General features: G+C 35.3%; 1 protein-coding gene across 1 annotated transcript; it reads right to left on the bottom strand.

The window, feature by feature from the left end:
- Nucleotides 1-7,628: 7,628 nt before the first annotated feature.
- Nucleotides 7,629-9,963, bottom strand: LOC120291408 (6-hydroxynicotinate 3-monooxygenase-like). The gene is made up of 4 exons (XM_039308724.1): nt 9,587-9,963; nt 8,981-9,282; nt 8,687-8,897; nt 7,629-8,429 (listed from the first exon to the last, which is right to left on the bottom strand). Exons 1-4 carry the CDS (start codon nt 9,860-9,862, stop codon nt 7,956-7,958), a joined length of 1,263 nt encoding a protein of 420 aa, XP_039164658.1. The 5' UTR covers nt 9,863-9,963; the 3' UTR covers nt 7,629-7,955.
- Between the last annotated feature and the right edge of the window lie 7,662 nt (nt 9,964-17,625).

Genomic DNA, 17,625 nt, shown 5'->3' with positions numbered 1-17,625 from the left:
TTCGGCCCTTGAGCTACAGCTGATGCTTTTTTGACCAATTCTTCAACTAGGCATCTTCTAGATGGCCTTTTTGTAGCTAGCTCTTCACTTGGCCTTCTTCTAGTTGTCCTTTTATATAGCCCTTTAGCTTCAGTGACACCTTCTATTGGCTCTTCTGGTGGTATTTGTGGTGACCCTTGTAGTGATTCTTCTAATGGCCCCTATGGTGACCCTTGTGGTCGCCCTTCAATTGGTCCTTCTGTTGGCAATTGAGCTCCAACTTACCTTCTTCAAACTTGAGAAAGAGGTAAAAGATACCATGAATATAACATTAGACTATATAATAACGTAAAGGAAAATTGAATACAAATTGTTGAACATATTGGGTGTTTTTTTGTTACTGAAGAACAGTCGACTAAACTGGCCCTTTAGCTACTTCGGTCAATCCTTCAGCTGGCTATCTTCTACCTTGCCTTCTTTGAATAGGCCCTTCAGTTTCAAGTACAGTGGGGGCTTCAGCCAATCTTTTATGTGTTCTTCTCGTGACTTGATAAAGACATTACATACAAGACCAATTGGGATTATGTAAATATTTATAATAAATCACAAAGCAACATAAACACCAATTTCATGACTTACTGGGTTTCTTGTTGTCGATTAAAGAACAGTCGACTTTCTATTGTGCCCTTCTTCAACTGTCCCTTCACTAGGCCCTTAAACTATTCATGCTGCTTCCTCAATTAACAATCTTTAGTATTGTGCCCTACTACGTGGCAATAAGAGCACGTCATCTTTGCATCTATCCTAATCATTCTTTACTGACCCGAGACCTCCCCTTCTACCATTCTTCATCTTCGTTTTAGCCTTCCCATTTTCTTCTTCAGTGGCAAAGGTTGAGGTGCTTTACGATCTATTGGCTCCTAAAACTTGCTACTTCTGATTGGCTGCATCATGAATTGATACAAAGCAAGGAATTTCGATTTTTTGTACCAATAATCAATGTAATCCTCTACATTGTGGCTCTTCAATTGGATGGCACATATGGCATATGCACAAGGAATTCCACTTGGTTGCCATGCTCTATATGAACACTTTCTCATACGTAGATGGACAACATACTTATCGGAACCGTTCATTATCTCATATCATTCATCCCCATTCCAAATTGGATGACAATAACTACTTGCAGCCAAGTTTTCATCTAATTTCTTAGCAATCCTAGGACCACATTGCCTAGTCCACTTTGCAACCTCATCTTTTTGTTTATGCAATCGAATCATGATCATAACTCGTGTATCTTCAAGTATCGAGATGATTGGTTTGCGTCTGGCATATATTATCTTCCCATTGAATGCTTCGCATATGTTGTTATTGATATTATCGCACTTGAATTCCTCATTGAAGAACGTCCTGCACCAATGCTTCAATTCTGTTTGGAATAGTATAGCACAACCTTCATTTGTCAACTGAAATAGTCCTTATTTGGTTATCCTAAAGTTAGCCATGTTCGTACTTTTTGCTACCTACCAAAATTGTGACTACAGCTTATCCCCTTTATAGGTCTTTGCCCAATTTCTGTATATGTGCCGCACACACATTCGATGTTTGGCATAGGGCGACAACTTCGCAATTGCCAAAACTAGTCCCTGCAATAAGTCAAAGTAAATAATATATTCAAATAACATGTCAATATCATAAAGCAAACAATTGACTAGATTTTTCAAAAAGCAAGCATTACCTTTTGTTAGTCACTCATGAACGCTCACCCTTCCCCATTTGTTATCTCTAAGTTAGCCATCAGATTTTTCAGGAACCAGGACCAATTGTCCTTGTTCTCAACCTTTACAACAACCCATGTTAGTGGGAACATTTGGTTATCCACATCTCTTCCAATCGCGGCAAAAAATTCTACCTTGCACAAGCCATTCAAGAAACAAATGTTCAATACCATAATCTGTCTACAACTAGCTAAAAATCCCCATCTACATGCATTGAACACACATAGGACTTATCGAACTTGGTTTCACTGTCAGGAAGTGGCCTCTCCATGGCATCTACATACACTTTACTTGAAGGGTTTTGTAACCTACACTCCTAAGCATAATCCCACACTTGCCCATATTCTTTGCCATACTGACTAATAAGTATTATCATCACCTTTTACTTCAATCTTTTGCACTGACTCCTAGATACATTGATGTTTACACGTTCCTTCACTAGCATCCTAAAGTCAGTTTTTTTCATCTTGGGTATCAGCTTGATCAGATCAAAGAAGTGCTTGGACAACCATGTACTTGTTACCTTTTTGTTTTTGAAATTAATGAAACAAGTATGTTCCTCTTGATAGGTTCTAATATGGAGGGATCCACTCCTCCTATCAAACGCACCGTAGATCTCCCATAGATAATTTTGCTGCAAACACCTAACTTTTACAAAGTTCTTAGTGTTTCTAATGAAGTCAATATTTCTTTGTGCAATAATGGAGTTTTTAGTATAGCTTCCTTAAATTGTTTCACATCTTGGAATATCATACCTCGACAAAGTAGGAAAGGCAACAGATGGATCATTGGAAGGAAACTTACTTTTCCTTCTACACACAATTCCTTAATCTTCTTCAAGCTCGTCCTAGGAAGTAGCATTCTCAACACTTTTTTCACAATCAGTCTCCTAGCTAGCAACACCAGCATCTACAAAGCCTTTGTCCCTGTTTGGAACTTCATCAGTTATCTACAAAGCTGCAAACCTATCTGACAAAAACTCATTTTGTTTTTTCCTTGATTGCGTAAGCTCCTCATCATCGTCATCACTTAAGAAATTTTCAGCAGACAACCCTCCATCATCATCATCATTGGATTCAACTACTTCCCAATAAAATTCAATTATTATGACATCACCTATGTCACCATTACTTTGGTGAACTGCATCTGCACCCCTCTCCTTCCCGTCCTATCTATCATGCCCTCCTTCATCCTTAACCTCAGTACTTAGCTTGAATACCATCTCCTCCTTCTCCTACTTGGGTGCTCTCTTCATCATCATCTTTGTCCTTACTATCATTATTGTACTCAACATATACTTTCGTCTTTTCACCATGAAGATAATGATACAGGACATCCTTAAAACTATTATCATCTTTTAAGTTTCTCAAACCATCTCTTAAGCTTTTTCGAGGAACACAATACAACTACTTTTGTACTTTACAAGGCAAATATGTCACTATATCCCTAACAAATCTAATATAAGATGCATTCTTTATATCGATAAAGATAGTGCCCTCATTTCCCCCCTCATACTCCCACTCATCCTCCCCAATCACAAAATCTCCACCGTAACAAACAATAACAACAACATAATCCTTATCATAAAGCCATTTCTGCAACAAGGAGGAAAAAAATAATTAACTTTTGAGACCACATTTACAAAGGACAATAGACAATTGCATATGGAGGTCTCTACACTCTCATGGACTTTATTAAAGAAAAGAAGGAATAGGGAAGAGATGCACATGTAAGACCATTTACTGGAAATATGCCCTTTGGACAAATAGAGGTCCCCACACGACAGCTAGTTTAATTATATCGCATTTCCTTAAAATATTGACTAAAAAAAAATGTCCCCATGATAAGCACGAGTTCTCATGACACCCATTTTAACACTTCAATTTTTTTTTTTATCAAAAAAAAAAAGTCCAAAAGTCTCCATGACAACTACTCTGAACCATAAAAATCGCCCACACACATCACATTTCACATATGACACCTAAAAACTACTCTCACACATCATAATACCACATTTGAGCTATAAATCATACATCATTGTAACATAGGACCCCTAATTTTCTCCTCACTGAGCCCTACATTTCAAGGCTGAGCCCTAAATTGTCAATCCAAACCCCATTAGGAATCTAGCACCACATTTGAGCCTTACATCTCCCATCAAAATACCATCCAAGTGTTACATTTCCCAGCCGAGCCCCAAATTTTCGGTTGAAGCCCTAATAATTGGAGCCCTAATAGATGAGTTCCAGCCCTAATTTCACCACAGGGGAGGGGGGAAAGAGAACAAACCTGAGCGAGCGATGATGGCAAGCAACAATGATGAGCGATGACCGCCTCAGTAAGCATGAACAGTGACCGTGAACGGCGATAGAGAGATGGATGTCATATCTAGTGTGAACAAGAGCATGAATAGAGAGGAGTGGCAACGACCAAATTTGGCTAAACCTAAAAATAAGCTAAACAACGTTATTTAGCACCAAAGAAAAACAATGTCATTAAGCTTGGCCAAGCCAGCGTGGATGGGGCAATGTTGTTTTCCTCGTCCGTGTGCTTTTTTTTGTTTAAAAAAAATATTTGCCACCTCGGTAAAGCATGTGGCTGGAAAATGCCACGTATACAATTTGGCCGGATTTCGTCATCGGCACTTAACTAATCCATTTTGGTCCGATTTTGGCACTTAAGTGTCATTTTCCTAACTTTTGGCACTTAAGTGTCTCCCAGTGCGAAGTTTTGGCACTCTAGGTGTCCAATACTCTTTCTTTTCTTTTTCAATAAGTAACCACCAGCATCTCTATTTCTTGATATGTGAATGCATACATGGTTAGCTTTGACGCAGTGATAGATTATGAATATTCTCTTATTCACATATCAAGTTGACTAATTTGTGAGGGTAGGGAACAAGTTTTTTGCTTATGTACAAGGACTATTTTCACTATAACAAGAAATATGTAAATTACATGCGTCAGTTGGCTAGCCAAGTGATTCAATAGATGAAATGATCCTTAACCCTCTTAAGACAAATCTAAGGTGACATCAGTTGAAATATGTAATGATTTGGCCCGGAATAATTAAGAATCATAGCTAGACAGCGACAAGCAGATATTTTAAGCAGTAATCTTATAATATGGCAATGACATATGCCAAAACTAATCAAATAGTTTCAAAAATCAAACAAAAAAATTATTTATGATGCCCATCACGCAAGCACTGTGATTGGTCATCCACATTACGTTAGCCATGTAGAACGATGAACTATAATTTCGACATGTTTGCTTTAATGTAATTAAGAAATATTTCGATCGAAGCATGGATTCTGGGATATTCTTTTCGGCTATCTAAAGGTGCTTCATTAGAAACTTTCTTTTCCTTTTTGATAAGTAAACACTGGCGTTCCTACTTCTTGACATGTGAATACATACATGACTAGCTTTGACGTAGTGATAAATCAAAATTATTTTCTTATTCATAGATCAAGTTGACTAATTTGTGAGGGTGAGGAACAAGTTTTCTGCTGCCATACAAAGACTATTGTTGCTGTAACAAGAAACAGGTAAATTACACGCATCAATTGGCCTAATTAGAGTACTTCAAGTAGATGAAATGATCCTTAATCCTCTTAAGACAAATTTAAGGTGACATCGGTCAGAACATGTGGTGGTTTGGCTCGGAGTGATTGAGACTCATGGCTAGATAGCTACTACTAAATATTTTATATAGTAATCTTATAACATGGCCATGACATATGCCATTGTTTCAAAAATCAAACACAGAAATTATTTGTGATACCCATCACACAAGCATTGTGATTGGTCGTCCGCATTGCATTAGCCATGTAAAACAATGAACCATAAGTTCGACATATTTGTTGTATTAGGAACATGTTTCGGTCGAAGTGCAGATTGTAGAATATTCTTTTTGGCTATCTAAAGGTGCTACATTTGGAACTTTCTTTTCCTTTTCAATGAGTAATCACCAGCATTCCTATTTCCGAATATGTGAATGCATACATAGCTAGCTTTCACGCAGTGATAGATTAGGAATATTTTGTTATTCATAGATCAAGTTGACTAATTTGTGAGGGTAGAGAACAAGTTTTCTGCTTTTGTACAAGGACTATTGCTGCTATAACAAGAAATGGGTAAATTATATGCATCAGTTAGCCTAATCCAAGTGGTTTAGTGCATAAAGGATCCTGAACTCTCCCAAGACAAATCTAAGGTGACATCGATCGAAACATATGGTGGTTTGGCCCATAACGGTTTAGAATCATAGCTGGATAGCGACAACCAGATATTTTGTGCAGTAGACTTATTAAGGGTCATGACATTTGCCAAAACTAGTCAAATTGTTTCAAAAATCAAACATAGAAATTATTTATGATACCCATCATGTGAGTATTGTGATTGGTTGTCTGCATTACGATAGCCATGTAGAACGATGACCCTTAAATTTGACATGTTTGTTGTATTGTAATTAGAGAAATGTTTTGGTCAAAGTGCGGATTTTGGAATATTCTTTTCGGCCATCTAAAGATGTGACGTTAGAAACTTTATTTTCCTTTTCAATAAGTCAGCCCTTGCGTTCCTATTTCTTGATATATGAATGCATAGATGGCTAGCTTGGACGCAATGATAGATCAGGAATATTTTCTTATTCAGAGATCAAGTTGACTAATTTGTGAGGGTAAAGAACAAGTTTTCTACTACTGTACAATGACTATTGTTACCGTAACAAAAAAAAAACAAGTAAATTACATGCATCAGTTGGCCTAATCCAAATGCTTCAATAAATGAAATGATCATTAACCCTTTAAACACAAATCTAAGACGACATCGATCAAAACATGTAGCGGTTTGGCTTGGAGTGATTAAACATTGTAGCTAGACAGCGACGGCCGGATATTTCAGGCAATAATCTTATAATATGACCGTGACTTCTGCCAAAACTTGCCAGGCAATTTCAAGAATCAAACACAGAAATTATTTGCAATACCCATCAATTGAGCAATGTAATTAGCTGTCCACATTATATTAGCCTTGTCGAATGAATGAACAATAGGTTTGACGTGTTTGTTGTATTGTAATTAAAGAAATGTTTGGGTTGAATTGCAAATTTTGGGATATTCTCTTTGGCTATCTAAAAGTACCATAATAGAAACTTTCTTTTCCTTTTCGATAAGTAAACACCGGTGTTCCTACTTCTTGACATATGAATGCATACATGACTAGCTTTGATGTAGTGATAAATCAAGAATATTTTCTTATTCATAGATCAACTTGACTAATTTGTGAGGGTGAGGAACAAGTTTTCTGCTGCTATACAAAAACTATTGCTGCTGTAATAAGAAACAAGTAAATTACATGAATCAGTTGGCTTAATCTAAATGCTTCAATGGATGAAATGATTCTTAATTCTCTTAACACAAATCTAAGGTGATATCGATAAGAACATGTGGCGGTTGGGCCTAGAATAATTGAGGATATGCAGTGGTCTTATAATTTGGCCATGACATTTGCTAAAACTAGTCAGATAGTTTCAAAATCAAACACACAAATTATTAGTGATTCTCATTATGCAAGCACTTTGACTGATCTTCCACGTTACGTTAGTCATGTAGAACGATGAACCATAAGTTCGACTTGTTTGCTGTATTATAATTAGAGAAATGTTTTGGTTGAATTGCAGATTCTGAGATATTCTTATCGGCTATCTAAAGATTCTTCATTAGAAGCTTTCTTTTCCTTTTCAATAAATAATCACCAACATTCCTATTTTTGGACATGTGAATGCATACATAGCTAGCTTTGACGCAATGATAAATAGGAATATTCGTGATTCATAAATCAAGTTGACTAATTTGTGAGGGTGAGGAACAAGTTTTCTGTTGCTATACAAGGACTATTACTGCTGTAACAAGAAATAGGTAAATTACATGCATCAGTTGGCCTAATATAAGTGCTTCAGTAATTGAAATGATTTTTAACCCTCTTAACACAAATCTAAGGTGAATGTCATTATCATTGGTAATGATACTGGCTTAAGTGGAATTACTTAAGAAGATGCATCTCTTGCTTTATCCAGCTAGAGCTAGAAATAACCTGTAACGTGTCTGAAATCGACATTGACATGCCCAGAATGGCAACAAACACAAGATGATCAGCATTTGCCGACCGAGAAAAGGTTGCTTGATCAGCTCTATTAGAGCAAAGGGTTATGTCCGAAGAAGGGCACGGCTCTCTGTAGAAGCACTGTGTTAGGATTGAAAGATCTGCAGTCAGGAAGCTCAAGGCCTTGTTTTATCCTTCCGACTCGCCGGGCATGCAAGACTTGCTTGGATGCAACGGGTAAACTAATGTATTGGTATTCTTCAAGAGCAGCCGTTAGATTTTCCGACCCCCACTTCTCCAAGCACCGACCTAGGACTGCCGCATCCAGAATTGACATGTTTGTGCTCCTTGAGCTGTGTGGTGTTGTGGGGTGTGCCGCGTCGCCGACAAGTACTACATTGTCCCAAACTATCTGTTCTAGGGGATCACAGTCGTAAATGGCATTGACAAAAGGTTCTTTAGTTTCTTTCATGACCTGAACCAAAGTTGGATGCCAAATTTTCTCTGCATCTTGGTACATCTTCTGAATCATTTCATCACTTACTTCCATAGTAACCGAATTCCCCTGTATTTGTCAATAACAGACAGAATATGAGAGAGCGCAAGACATAAGGGACTTACAGAAAGGGATGCATGTATACAGATACCTATATATATAGACCAAGTTCTATGAGATATGCTCGTGTAGTTCTGCAAATAAATCTCATGAATAAACAGGAAAATTATTGGAAATGTCTGTCATGATTATTTGGGTCTTTCAGTACATCAGCAACTGCTGTTACTGTCGTACAGTTGAGGAGGAGCAAGATGGGCGACTATTACCTTCAAGTGAGGCTCAGGTTGGTTTAAACACCATGTCCAGTTCAGCCTTTTGTTTGGGATCTCATAAAAAACGGTATGATTTCTGGGCGCCAAGTCGATGTACAAGCATTTTCCAAGCTCCGGATATGCCTCCATAACGTTCTTGATGGTTTCAGAATCTTCAATCCCCGAAAAATCAAGAACTCCTCTCCAGCCGCAATAGCCTGAATACCTATTATATCGACATAATCATGAAAGATAACAAAAAGGGTTAAGTCAGGGATTCATGCATAATAATTTGGTCAAAGTGACAACCTTAGTTTGACGTCGGGAAAATAGTGCTTGCGAATCAGAGAGTTGCATCCATCTGCAGCGACGAGCAAATCTCCATCTACTTCCGCAGTTTCTTCGGTGTCGAGAACTTGGGCCCTGATTTTGACCGATTGCTTATCATTGGAAACAGAGAAAGAGAGGAAAAGATGGCCCCAGAGGAGTATTTCTGGCGGCAATGCAGAGAACAGGTGGTGATGCAGACTGGACCAATGTGCTGCTCTATGATTGAAATTCTCATCTCTTGCTAGTATCTTCCTGGATTTCTCGTCATTGATTGCTTGGTTCTAGTACAAATAGGCGCGTAACAAGTTTTGTGAGAACCAGGATACAATTTTGAGTGCCGCATAAAAAGCAAGATCAATCTCTATATATTCAACTACAGAAAAGGAAAAGGACCCATATCTCTTGGAAGAGCTTAACATCTCCTCTCAGTGTCGAGCAAAGCAAGAACTTGACAATCAAGGTGCATGAAGAAAGACATATTCTGCGCCAATTCTTTAGTAGCTGCGATCTTAACTTCAATGCATATCATAATTCAAACGTTAGGAAGACTTGGAGTAGACAGTTTATCGTATGAAGTTCCCTTACAAGATCAATGGCGGCAGATGAGGTGATGTCATGGAGGAGTTCAGGGTGTCCAGTCCAGGACCCGATGAGCTCCTGAGAGAGCGGATCCAACGCAAGTCCTGCGCCTGTGGGGTTTCCTTTCGGAGGCCTGCGCGATTTCTCTATGACCACAACGTCCCAACCCGCCAGAATGAGCGCATGCGCGCATGACACACCTGCTATGCTCCCTCTTACGATCACGGCCTTCGGCTTAGGTTTCAGCTTGTTTTGATGAGGAGGATCATGACTCTGATTCATGACTTCTGTTGTATCTTCTCCAAGACTTGCTCTGTGTTTCTATCTCATAAAGAAGAGAAATGGGGTTCCAGAGAGATGAGACTTGTAAAAATTTAAAATCTAGAGCTCCTTTGCTCTGATACTATAAAAACAAAGAATTGAGTCTACTTTACATCATACGTTGTAAGGTATAAATAGAGATATCGCCACCTATAATTATGATAGAAATTAATGATGAAGGATAACAATATGACTTTCGTGGAAATTGAATGAAAAAGAAAAAGAAAATCTTCAGATACTCTGCTTGATGTGTTATATCCATGCTGATTTGTGGAAGATTCTGCACTATAACAATTCTGCTTTATTACTTTTTGATTTGTTACTTCAAGAGGATGTCTAAGGCTCCTAAGTGTTGTGCCTCTTTTGGTTTTGTGACTTTAGATTGCTGATTTAGACTATAGTTGCAGGAAGTTGAATCCTCGGAGTCGTGGAGTTAATAAGTAGAAGATAATTGGGTCATTAACAAATTTCATGTGCTAATAGGGTCACCAATAACCTGCAGAAATAGCATTATAAATTAGATCTAAGATTCTAAAGTCGATTAGCTTTTGAAAATGACATTTTTTTTTTTTTTTTAATTTCAATAGCCACAATAGTAAATAACAGCACAATAATCTCTTGACATATCTCATGGAAATGGTGGCAATAAAATAATTTCGTTTTTTCAATATAAAGACCTTAATTCACCATGGAGTCATCATTTAACGGAGATTTTATGTAAATTCATATATAATTTAGATGAATTTAACCTTACACAATAAATGCTTCTATAATTTAGATAACTTAGTATTCAGAAATTACCTAAAAGGAATAGTTAAAGTTTTTTACTAAATTAATAACCAGATGCCTCATCTTGAAGCCATAAGATTAATATATTTATATATCCATATCAAGTCACATGATCTTACTTTCGAATTAAATATTACTGAGTCATTATTAGACCTTAACTTTAGTCAACTCATATAATTTAACTGTTAATAACCAGATGCCTCATCTTGAAGCCGTAAGATTAATATATTTCTATATCCATATCATGTCACGTGGTCTCTATTTTCAAATTAAATGACTGCCTCATTATTGAGTCATTATTAGACCTTAAGTTTAGTCAACTAATATAATTTAACTACGAAGACCGGGTCATGATTAAGTTCACCTTAACCATCAGAGTTAAAATTAATTTTCTATAATTTCAGATTTCCAAATTATATGATTGCCATTTACATTTTTGCCCTTAAGTCAAATCTCTCTTAATCAAGCTAAACTAATTAAATTAAATACCCAAGGCCATTCATTTACTATCTGACACACATGAATATCTTATTTACACTATGGACATGCCACAAATTTTATAAAGTTACCAGTTTTAAATTAATTATAAGTCCAAACATTGGCTAGTTAGATAAATTGTCTAGTTTAAGTAGTTAATTCTGAAAAAAAAAAAATTGATTACCTATTATCATGACTTATTGAAGATATGATTAGATAGGATATGATATGAAATCCATGATTTTTGCTATATTTTATCTGCTATTTGGTTAATTGTAGTAATAAAGCTAGATACTCTCATACCCTATCATGTCAATTGTTTTGTATGAAGATGGCATATTGATATAAATGAACCTATAAATGTACAAATAGAGATAGCAAGAATATGTCATGATTCACTACTAAAAAAAAAAAAAAACCACAAATGCATAAACAAAGATAATATTCATCAATCAAAACATGATTGTTGTATGATCTAAATCTTAAACAGCAAAGGAACTCATTGCGGTATTCCAAGATCATAGGTTTGATTATGACATGAAACTTTAACAAGCAATGGCAATATCTACAAGGTAGATTAGCCAATGAGTGTCAAATCTAGTAAGATGGAGAAAACGTGACCACTCACTTTCACGATTCTAGAAAGTATAGTCTTCAACACGAATTGTAGAGCTACAAAGGAAAAGGAGTTTCAACTCTTGTACCATTTTCGAGAATTTGTTACGTGTATCTTTTACTCTCTTATTGTTTTGGTTGAGTTTTGACGTGGACCCAAAAACCAGGCAGCCATGAAGCTTCAACATGAATTGTTGCCCTTCATTCTTCAAGAATTAGAAAGATCTTTTAAAGTTTGAATTTGTTCATTTAAATTGTGGTTACTTTTACTTCATTTTTTTCTTATTTTTTATTATGTTTCCTCTCTTTTTTAATTTCTTTTTTTTTATCTCTTTCTATCATTCATTAAAAAAATTATTAAATAAAAAATTATAATAATATACCTGAAATATGTAATAGATATAAATACTAAACATATATAAATAAAAAAAGAAATAAATAACAAAAAAATTATTTTACATTAGAATATTATATTTATTTATTAGTTTAATTTCATTAATTTCAAAAGCTTGCTATTTGAGAAAAATAACTTCTATATCATTGATATAAAAAATTCTATCCACGTTTATTCTACCTCCCCTTTGAGATTATTTATTTAGTCTAATCTATTTTATATCTCACATTTTTTTTGTCTTGGGTAAGAACAAAACATAAGACATGATAAATTTTACCATATTCTGATTTTTATTCTAACTACTAGATGTAACTTTATGGTTTATGTCGAATTCTAACTCTTCTCGATACATATAGTATGGAAATAACTAGAATCTGTATTTTTATTTATTAATTTTACATACTTTTTTTCATTGATTTAACAATTAGACAAAAATTCTTGAATTGAAAGGCAAAAGATACAATTAGAGAATCATATGTGACCATGATGAGATCCTCCCCTCTATGAGTAGAAATTTTAAAATTTACCCACCAAGATAAATGAGTGAAGCGACAAATCTAAACATTGATTATACTATTACACATAATGTAGCAATCATGTGCTGAGTGTTATTGATTTGTTAATCATTTAAAAGTGTGGTAATGATGATTAAATACTTTCTCTTTATAGGGACAATTTCAAATAAGACCTTGAAATAAGCGTTTATTTTAAAAAGAAAGAGTCCCTAAAATGGATCTTGGGTCAAATAAAGTTATGAAGTAGTGAGTTTAATCTCAAAACACACCCCCAACACCTAGGTTGGCAAAATCTTCTTCGCATCTTCAAAGTTCAGGTTATGGTGGACATTCCTTTAAGATTTTTGAAAACTCTATGCAATTGGAGAGCTCTATAGTTTCCTAAAGTTTTGCTTATTTTATCCCTCGGTACCATGAACGAACGCAAGTTGATTTTGGCCATTTCCAACGCCTTGGATGGTGAAAAGAATTTAAACAAAGTCCCACGACTATGTAGAAAAACTACATAAGTGGAATCGTGGTTGATAGAGAATTATCATGATAGCAAAAATCTAAAAAGATATCAATATGGTGCGAATGAGTAAATATTGTAATAATAATTTGGGATAAGTGCATTAGAAATCCTAAAACTTATCATAAAAATGCAACTGGGTCCTAAAACTTCCAAAAAATTCAATTAAGTCCTAAAACTTATCACGAATGTTCAATCAAATCCTAAAACTTTCAAAAGGTTCAATAAAATCCTAAAACTTGTCTCGAAAGTGCAATCAAATCCTAAAATTTTCAAAAAAATGCAATCAATGGAAGGAATTAGATTGAACAATTTTGATAAGTTTTAGAACTTAATTGCACTTTTTGAAAGTTTTAGGACTTAATTGCACTTTTTGAAAGTTTTAGGACTTAATTGCATTTTCATGACAAATTTTAGGACTTCCAATGCACTTATCCCTAATAATTTCTAACGAAAATACCATATTTTCTCTCATTTGTAAGATCTCGCGCAAATAATGTTGACCGCCTTAATAATTTTCAAAGAAAGGAGATGATGTTTCGAGAGCACTTGATGACTTTTTTTGTCTAAACATTATCATAATAATTCTTGAGGGAGAAGAATAGCATAAGTGCTATAACTTTTGCACGATGCTCATTTAAGCGTTTTCATTTTTTTTTTTTTTTTTGGCTCCCTTAAGTGCCATATTGGAATAAAATTGATCATTTGAGTGCTGTTTCTAGCTAATCATCCTACATGAATTTTTGAATTTTTTATTTTTTATTTTGTTTTTTTATTTTTCTTTATTTTTTTTTTTCAGGGTCGGCACTTGTTTTTCCTTTTTAGGCTGGCGACCAGCCTTTAAAAATTCAAAAAAATTAAATATTAAAAATTATTAAAAAATATCCATGCCAACACCAATAAAGTCAGGTAGAACGACCAATATCCACATTAGACTGTTCAAAGAGGCAAATCAGTGATGGCACTCAAATAATTGATTTTTTTAAATTTGTGGAATTTAAGTAAACAAAAAAAAAAAGTTACGATATTCAAGTAAGTGTTGTATGAAAGTTGTGGCACATAAGCTGTTGTTATCTCAATTCTTGGGCTATACGAACCTTTTTTTTTTTCCCTATTGTTGTTAAAGATTTTCCGTAAGTCTAAACTTTCGAAGATGTGAGAACAGGTGGAGTGATTTTCTTTTGCATCCTTCTTTGCAGCTACACCTTGGATCCGGAGCCTTGGTCAAACAAAAAAGCAGCTGATTTTGCAGATAGGACTAACAGCTCATTTTTTTATTTAATATTCATTTTGAGCGTCATCAGTGACGCAGAAACTTTGCGACGAATTGGTTGGTCCATGCTTATCTTCTTCAGTGTATTCAAAGGGTTGACAAAATCCTAAATGTCACATCATTCCTCTATGGCTCTTTCGCCCTCCTGATGCGAGACCCAGTTTTATATTTGAATGGTAACCCAGTTTTATAAATTAGCACGAAGAACTTGATAGGGATTCTTTAATCTTAATTTGAGCATATTCTGCTAGCTTGTTAAGAACTCATTGTCCCAAGGCGAATGACTGAATATGTATCCATAAAAATAGTGGCAAATGCATATCTAACTTAGGGAGGCGAGACAAAAATAATCGTAATGCTAAACTCAGAGGAAGGAGGGGGAAATGTCACAATCTCATATAAAATTGTATAGAGTATGGCACATGTTATGATAAAGTTTAGATAAGTACCAAGGCATTGGGCTAATGGAGTGATGGAGTCCGCTTTCCCCCTCGACTTGTCATTACAAAGAAATATGAAATATTATTCATGAAAAAGTTCGAGATTTTATTATGTTCATCATTAGTGAAAGGTACAATCCTTTCAAGTGTTATTTGTATTAAGAAAGTGATATGTATGTTGTTAGTGTTGGATATTTCAATAGTTTTGAAATATTTAGAAATTATGATTGTCATGAAAGTCATCATTTTTGTAACGGCTTTCTAATGGCCATATAACGACTTTCTAATTACCATATAACGATCGTCTAATGGCTTTATAACTTTTGATTTGTTACTTCATAAACTCTTTTTATTTTATAATGGTCATCTTTTTAATTACCAATTGATTTATGACAATCTCCTAACGGCTCTCTCTCTCTTTTTCTTGTTTAAATATAAATTAAACTTCAAACCACAATCTTTGAAGATACAATATGTTCTCATGCCTTTCATTTTCTTTTTGCTTGGTTATACACAAAAAGTTATTTTGTTTCCTTCTAATATTCAGTGCGGAGTATAGAAGAAGGTCTGTTGTATCTTGGGAGGATAGTCGCTGAAGCCTTACGCACCGAATTTCGTACTCCAAGGGGTGGAATTATCCTTAAAGATAGAGCTTGCACACTTCAGACATTTCCTTTTATTTTCTAATCTTTTGTAATGTATTTCCAATTATTATTATTATTATTATTTTATATATCTTTATATTTTTCCAACAATCTTAAGGATAATTATTCCCTAGTCTCCGTCGTCTGGCACTAGTTTCTCCAGCAGTTTGATGTTGGCTCACGGTTCTACAATCGTTGCAGTTCTTCTTAATCAACCACGACTCAATTCAGTCCATTGATTGAGATTCCAATGGGGCTCCGATAGCTTTATACTTAATCTTCCGCTGCGTCTCTAGCTCTGCCGTCGTATATCCTGCTCCATGACGCTCAAGAAATGACGAATCCATCAACTGAGAACCACACATACCAGAAAACAAAGGGACCCAGTAAGCTTCACGGCGTTCGGTGGAAATGAAGTCAGGGCGTAGAACGTGAACCATAGCACAGCCGCCTCATCATTGTTGTGCGTGGTATCGCCTCACCACTACAAGGTTGGGTCTTATCCATTAAGTGAGCCGCAATTAATTCTGGATCATCTCACCTTGCTGATTGAAGCCAAGAATCGGCGTCGGACCATCAGGTCATTTCGTATCTAATTAAACCCAAATTTGCCAAATTATCTCTACTATATTGTCTCGTTGAGTACCCTACGTCATATTGTATTTTGAATAGTTAGCTATTCTATTTATCAGGTACTTCAGACCACATGCTCACAACTCAATTGATAGAGTTCTTGACCCACCCATAGATGATTAGTTCCTATTGCATTCTGTTTATAAACATTTTGATGCCCAATTGATGTTGGGTTGGTTGGGTCTTGCTCGGTTTCCGTAAATGGTTGATTAAAATGCAATTGGATTGGATAAAGCTTGGATCGGTGGTGATTGGATTGGATTATGTAGACTTATAAATCTCATATTTTAGTATGTTCCTTTTGAAAGTAAATGGGTTGGATCGGGTTAATGAGTGCAACATAATGAAGGTGAAAGAATAATCACACAAGCGTTTCATGGGAGCCTTGCAGTGTATTGTCTAGTTTCTAGAGTATAATTAGCTACCTTCCTTTTCGTGTTTCTATGTTGAGTTGATATTTGTTCATTGCAATATGTTTGATGACTAAGATGTAATAGTGGGTGTGGATCAAATATTCGATTACTCGCTAAAGTGACATGTTGTTCTTTTATATCAAATTCAATTTTACATTACATTTTTCTTATTAAATCTTGCTAGATAAAGGAGGTTGTTAAAGAGCCTTGTAACAAATTCACAATTCTTTAAAAAAGTCTTTCATTTGAATTGTGTTGTCATAGAAATACACTGTCGCTCACTTACATATTTTCGTTATCATTATCGATGGTTAAAGATGTAAAAGACAATATAGTCATAACATGCCGTGGATGGATACATTGGTTTTGACTTTGCATAATTTCTTGTTTTTTCTATGAAGCGTGCAATTATCTTGAAATAGCTCTATTTCAAAGTTAATATTTTTAATTGAACATTAGCCAAGTCCAATTATCAAGCATGGCAAGATTTTTCCATGTCCTCTCAGTGTCTTTATTTCACTCGCCAAACAGTGTTGTGCGTGTTCATTGAGTTGTTGGTGGCTTATGTGTTTTTCTCGTATAAACCTAAGAGAGAAAATCATTTGAATAATGAAGATGAAATTGTGTGATCTCAAAAGTCAGTTATATCTTTATATAGCTATTTTACAGCATCTATCGGCTTCAGTGTTTGAAAAATTAATTGTTGTATCTCGAGGTCTTGCATCTTTAGCTTGATGATGGATAATTGAGATGGTAGATGGGATAATGACAATCTGTCTTGTTTCCCCAACTTTGGCTCTAATTGTATCGGATTATTTGGAGTTGTATTTTTAACCTATATATGGGGAGTCGTAATTTTAAGAGTATGCTAACTCTTTTTGTGTTTTGTTATAGTCTCTTTGTATTGTGGTAATTATTTTTCTGGAAAATAAGCCCTCTTGCTTTGAGCTATGTGCCAACATGTATTGCGTACTTGAAGACTTGCTTGAGCTTTGCAATTTAACCTCCTTTAGTTGATTG

Source organism: Eucalyptus grandis, chromosome 3 (assembly GCF_016545825.1).
Source record: "Eucalyptus grandis isolate ANBG69807.140 chromosome 3, ASM1654582v1, whole genome shotgun sequence".
Lineage (NCBI taxonomy): Eukaryota > Viridiplantae > Streptophyta > Magnoliopsida > Myrtales > Myrtaceae > Eucalyptus > Eucalyptus grandis.
This window is presented reverse-complemented; position numbering and strand designations above follow the sequence as displayed.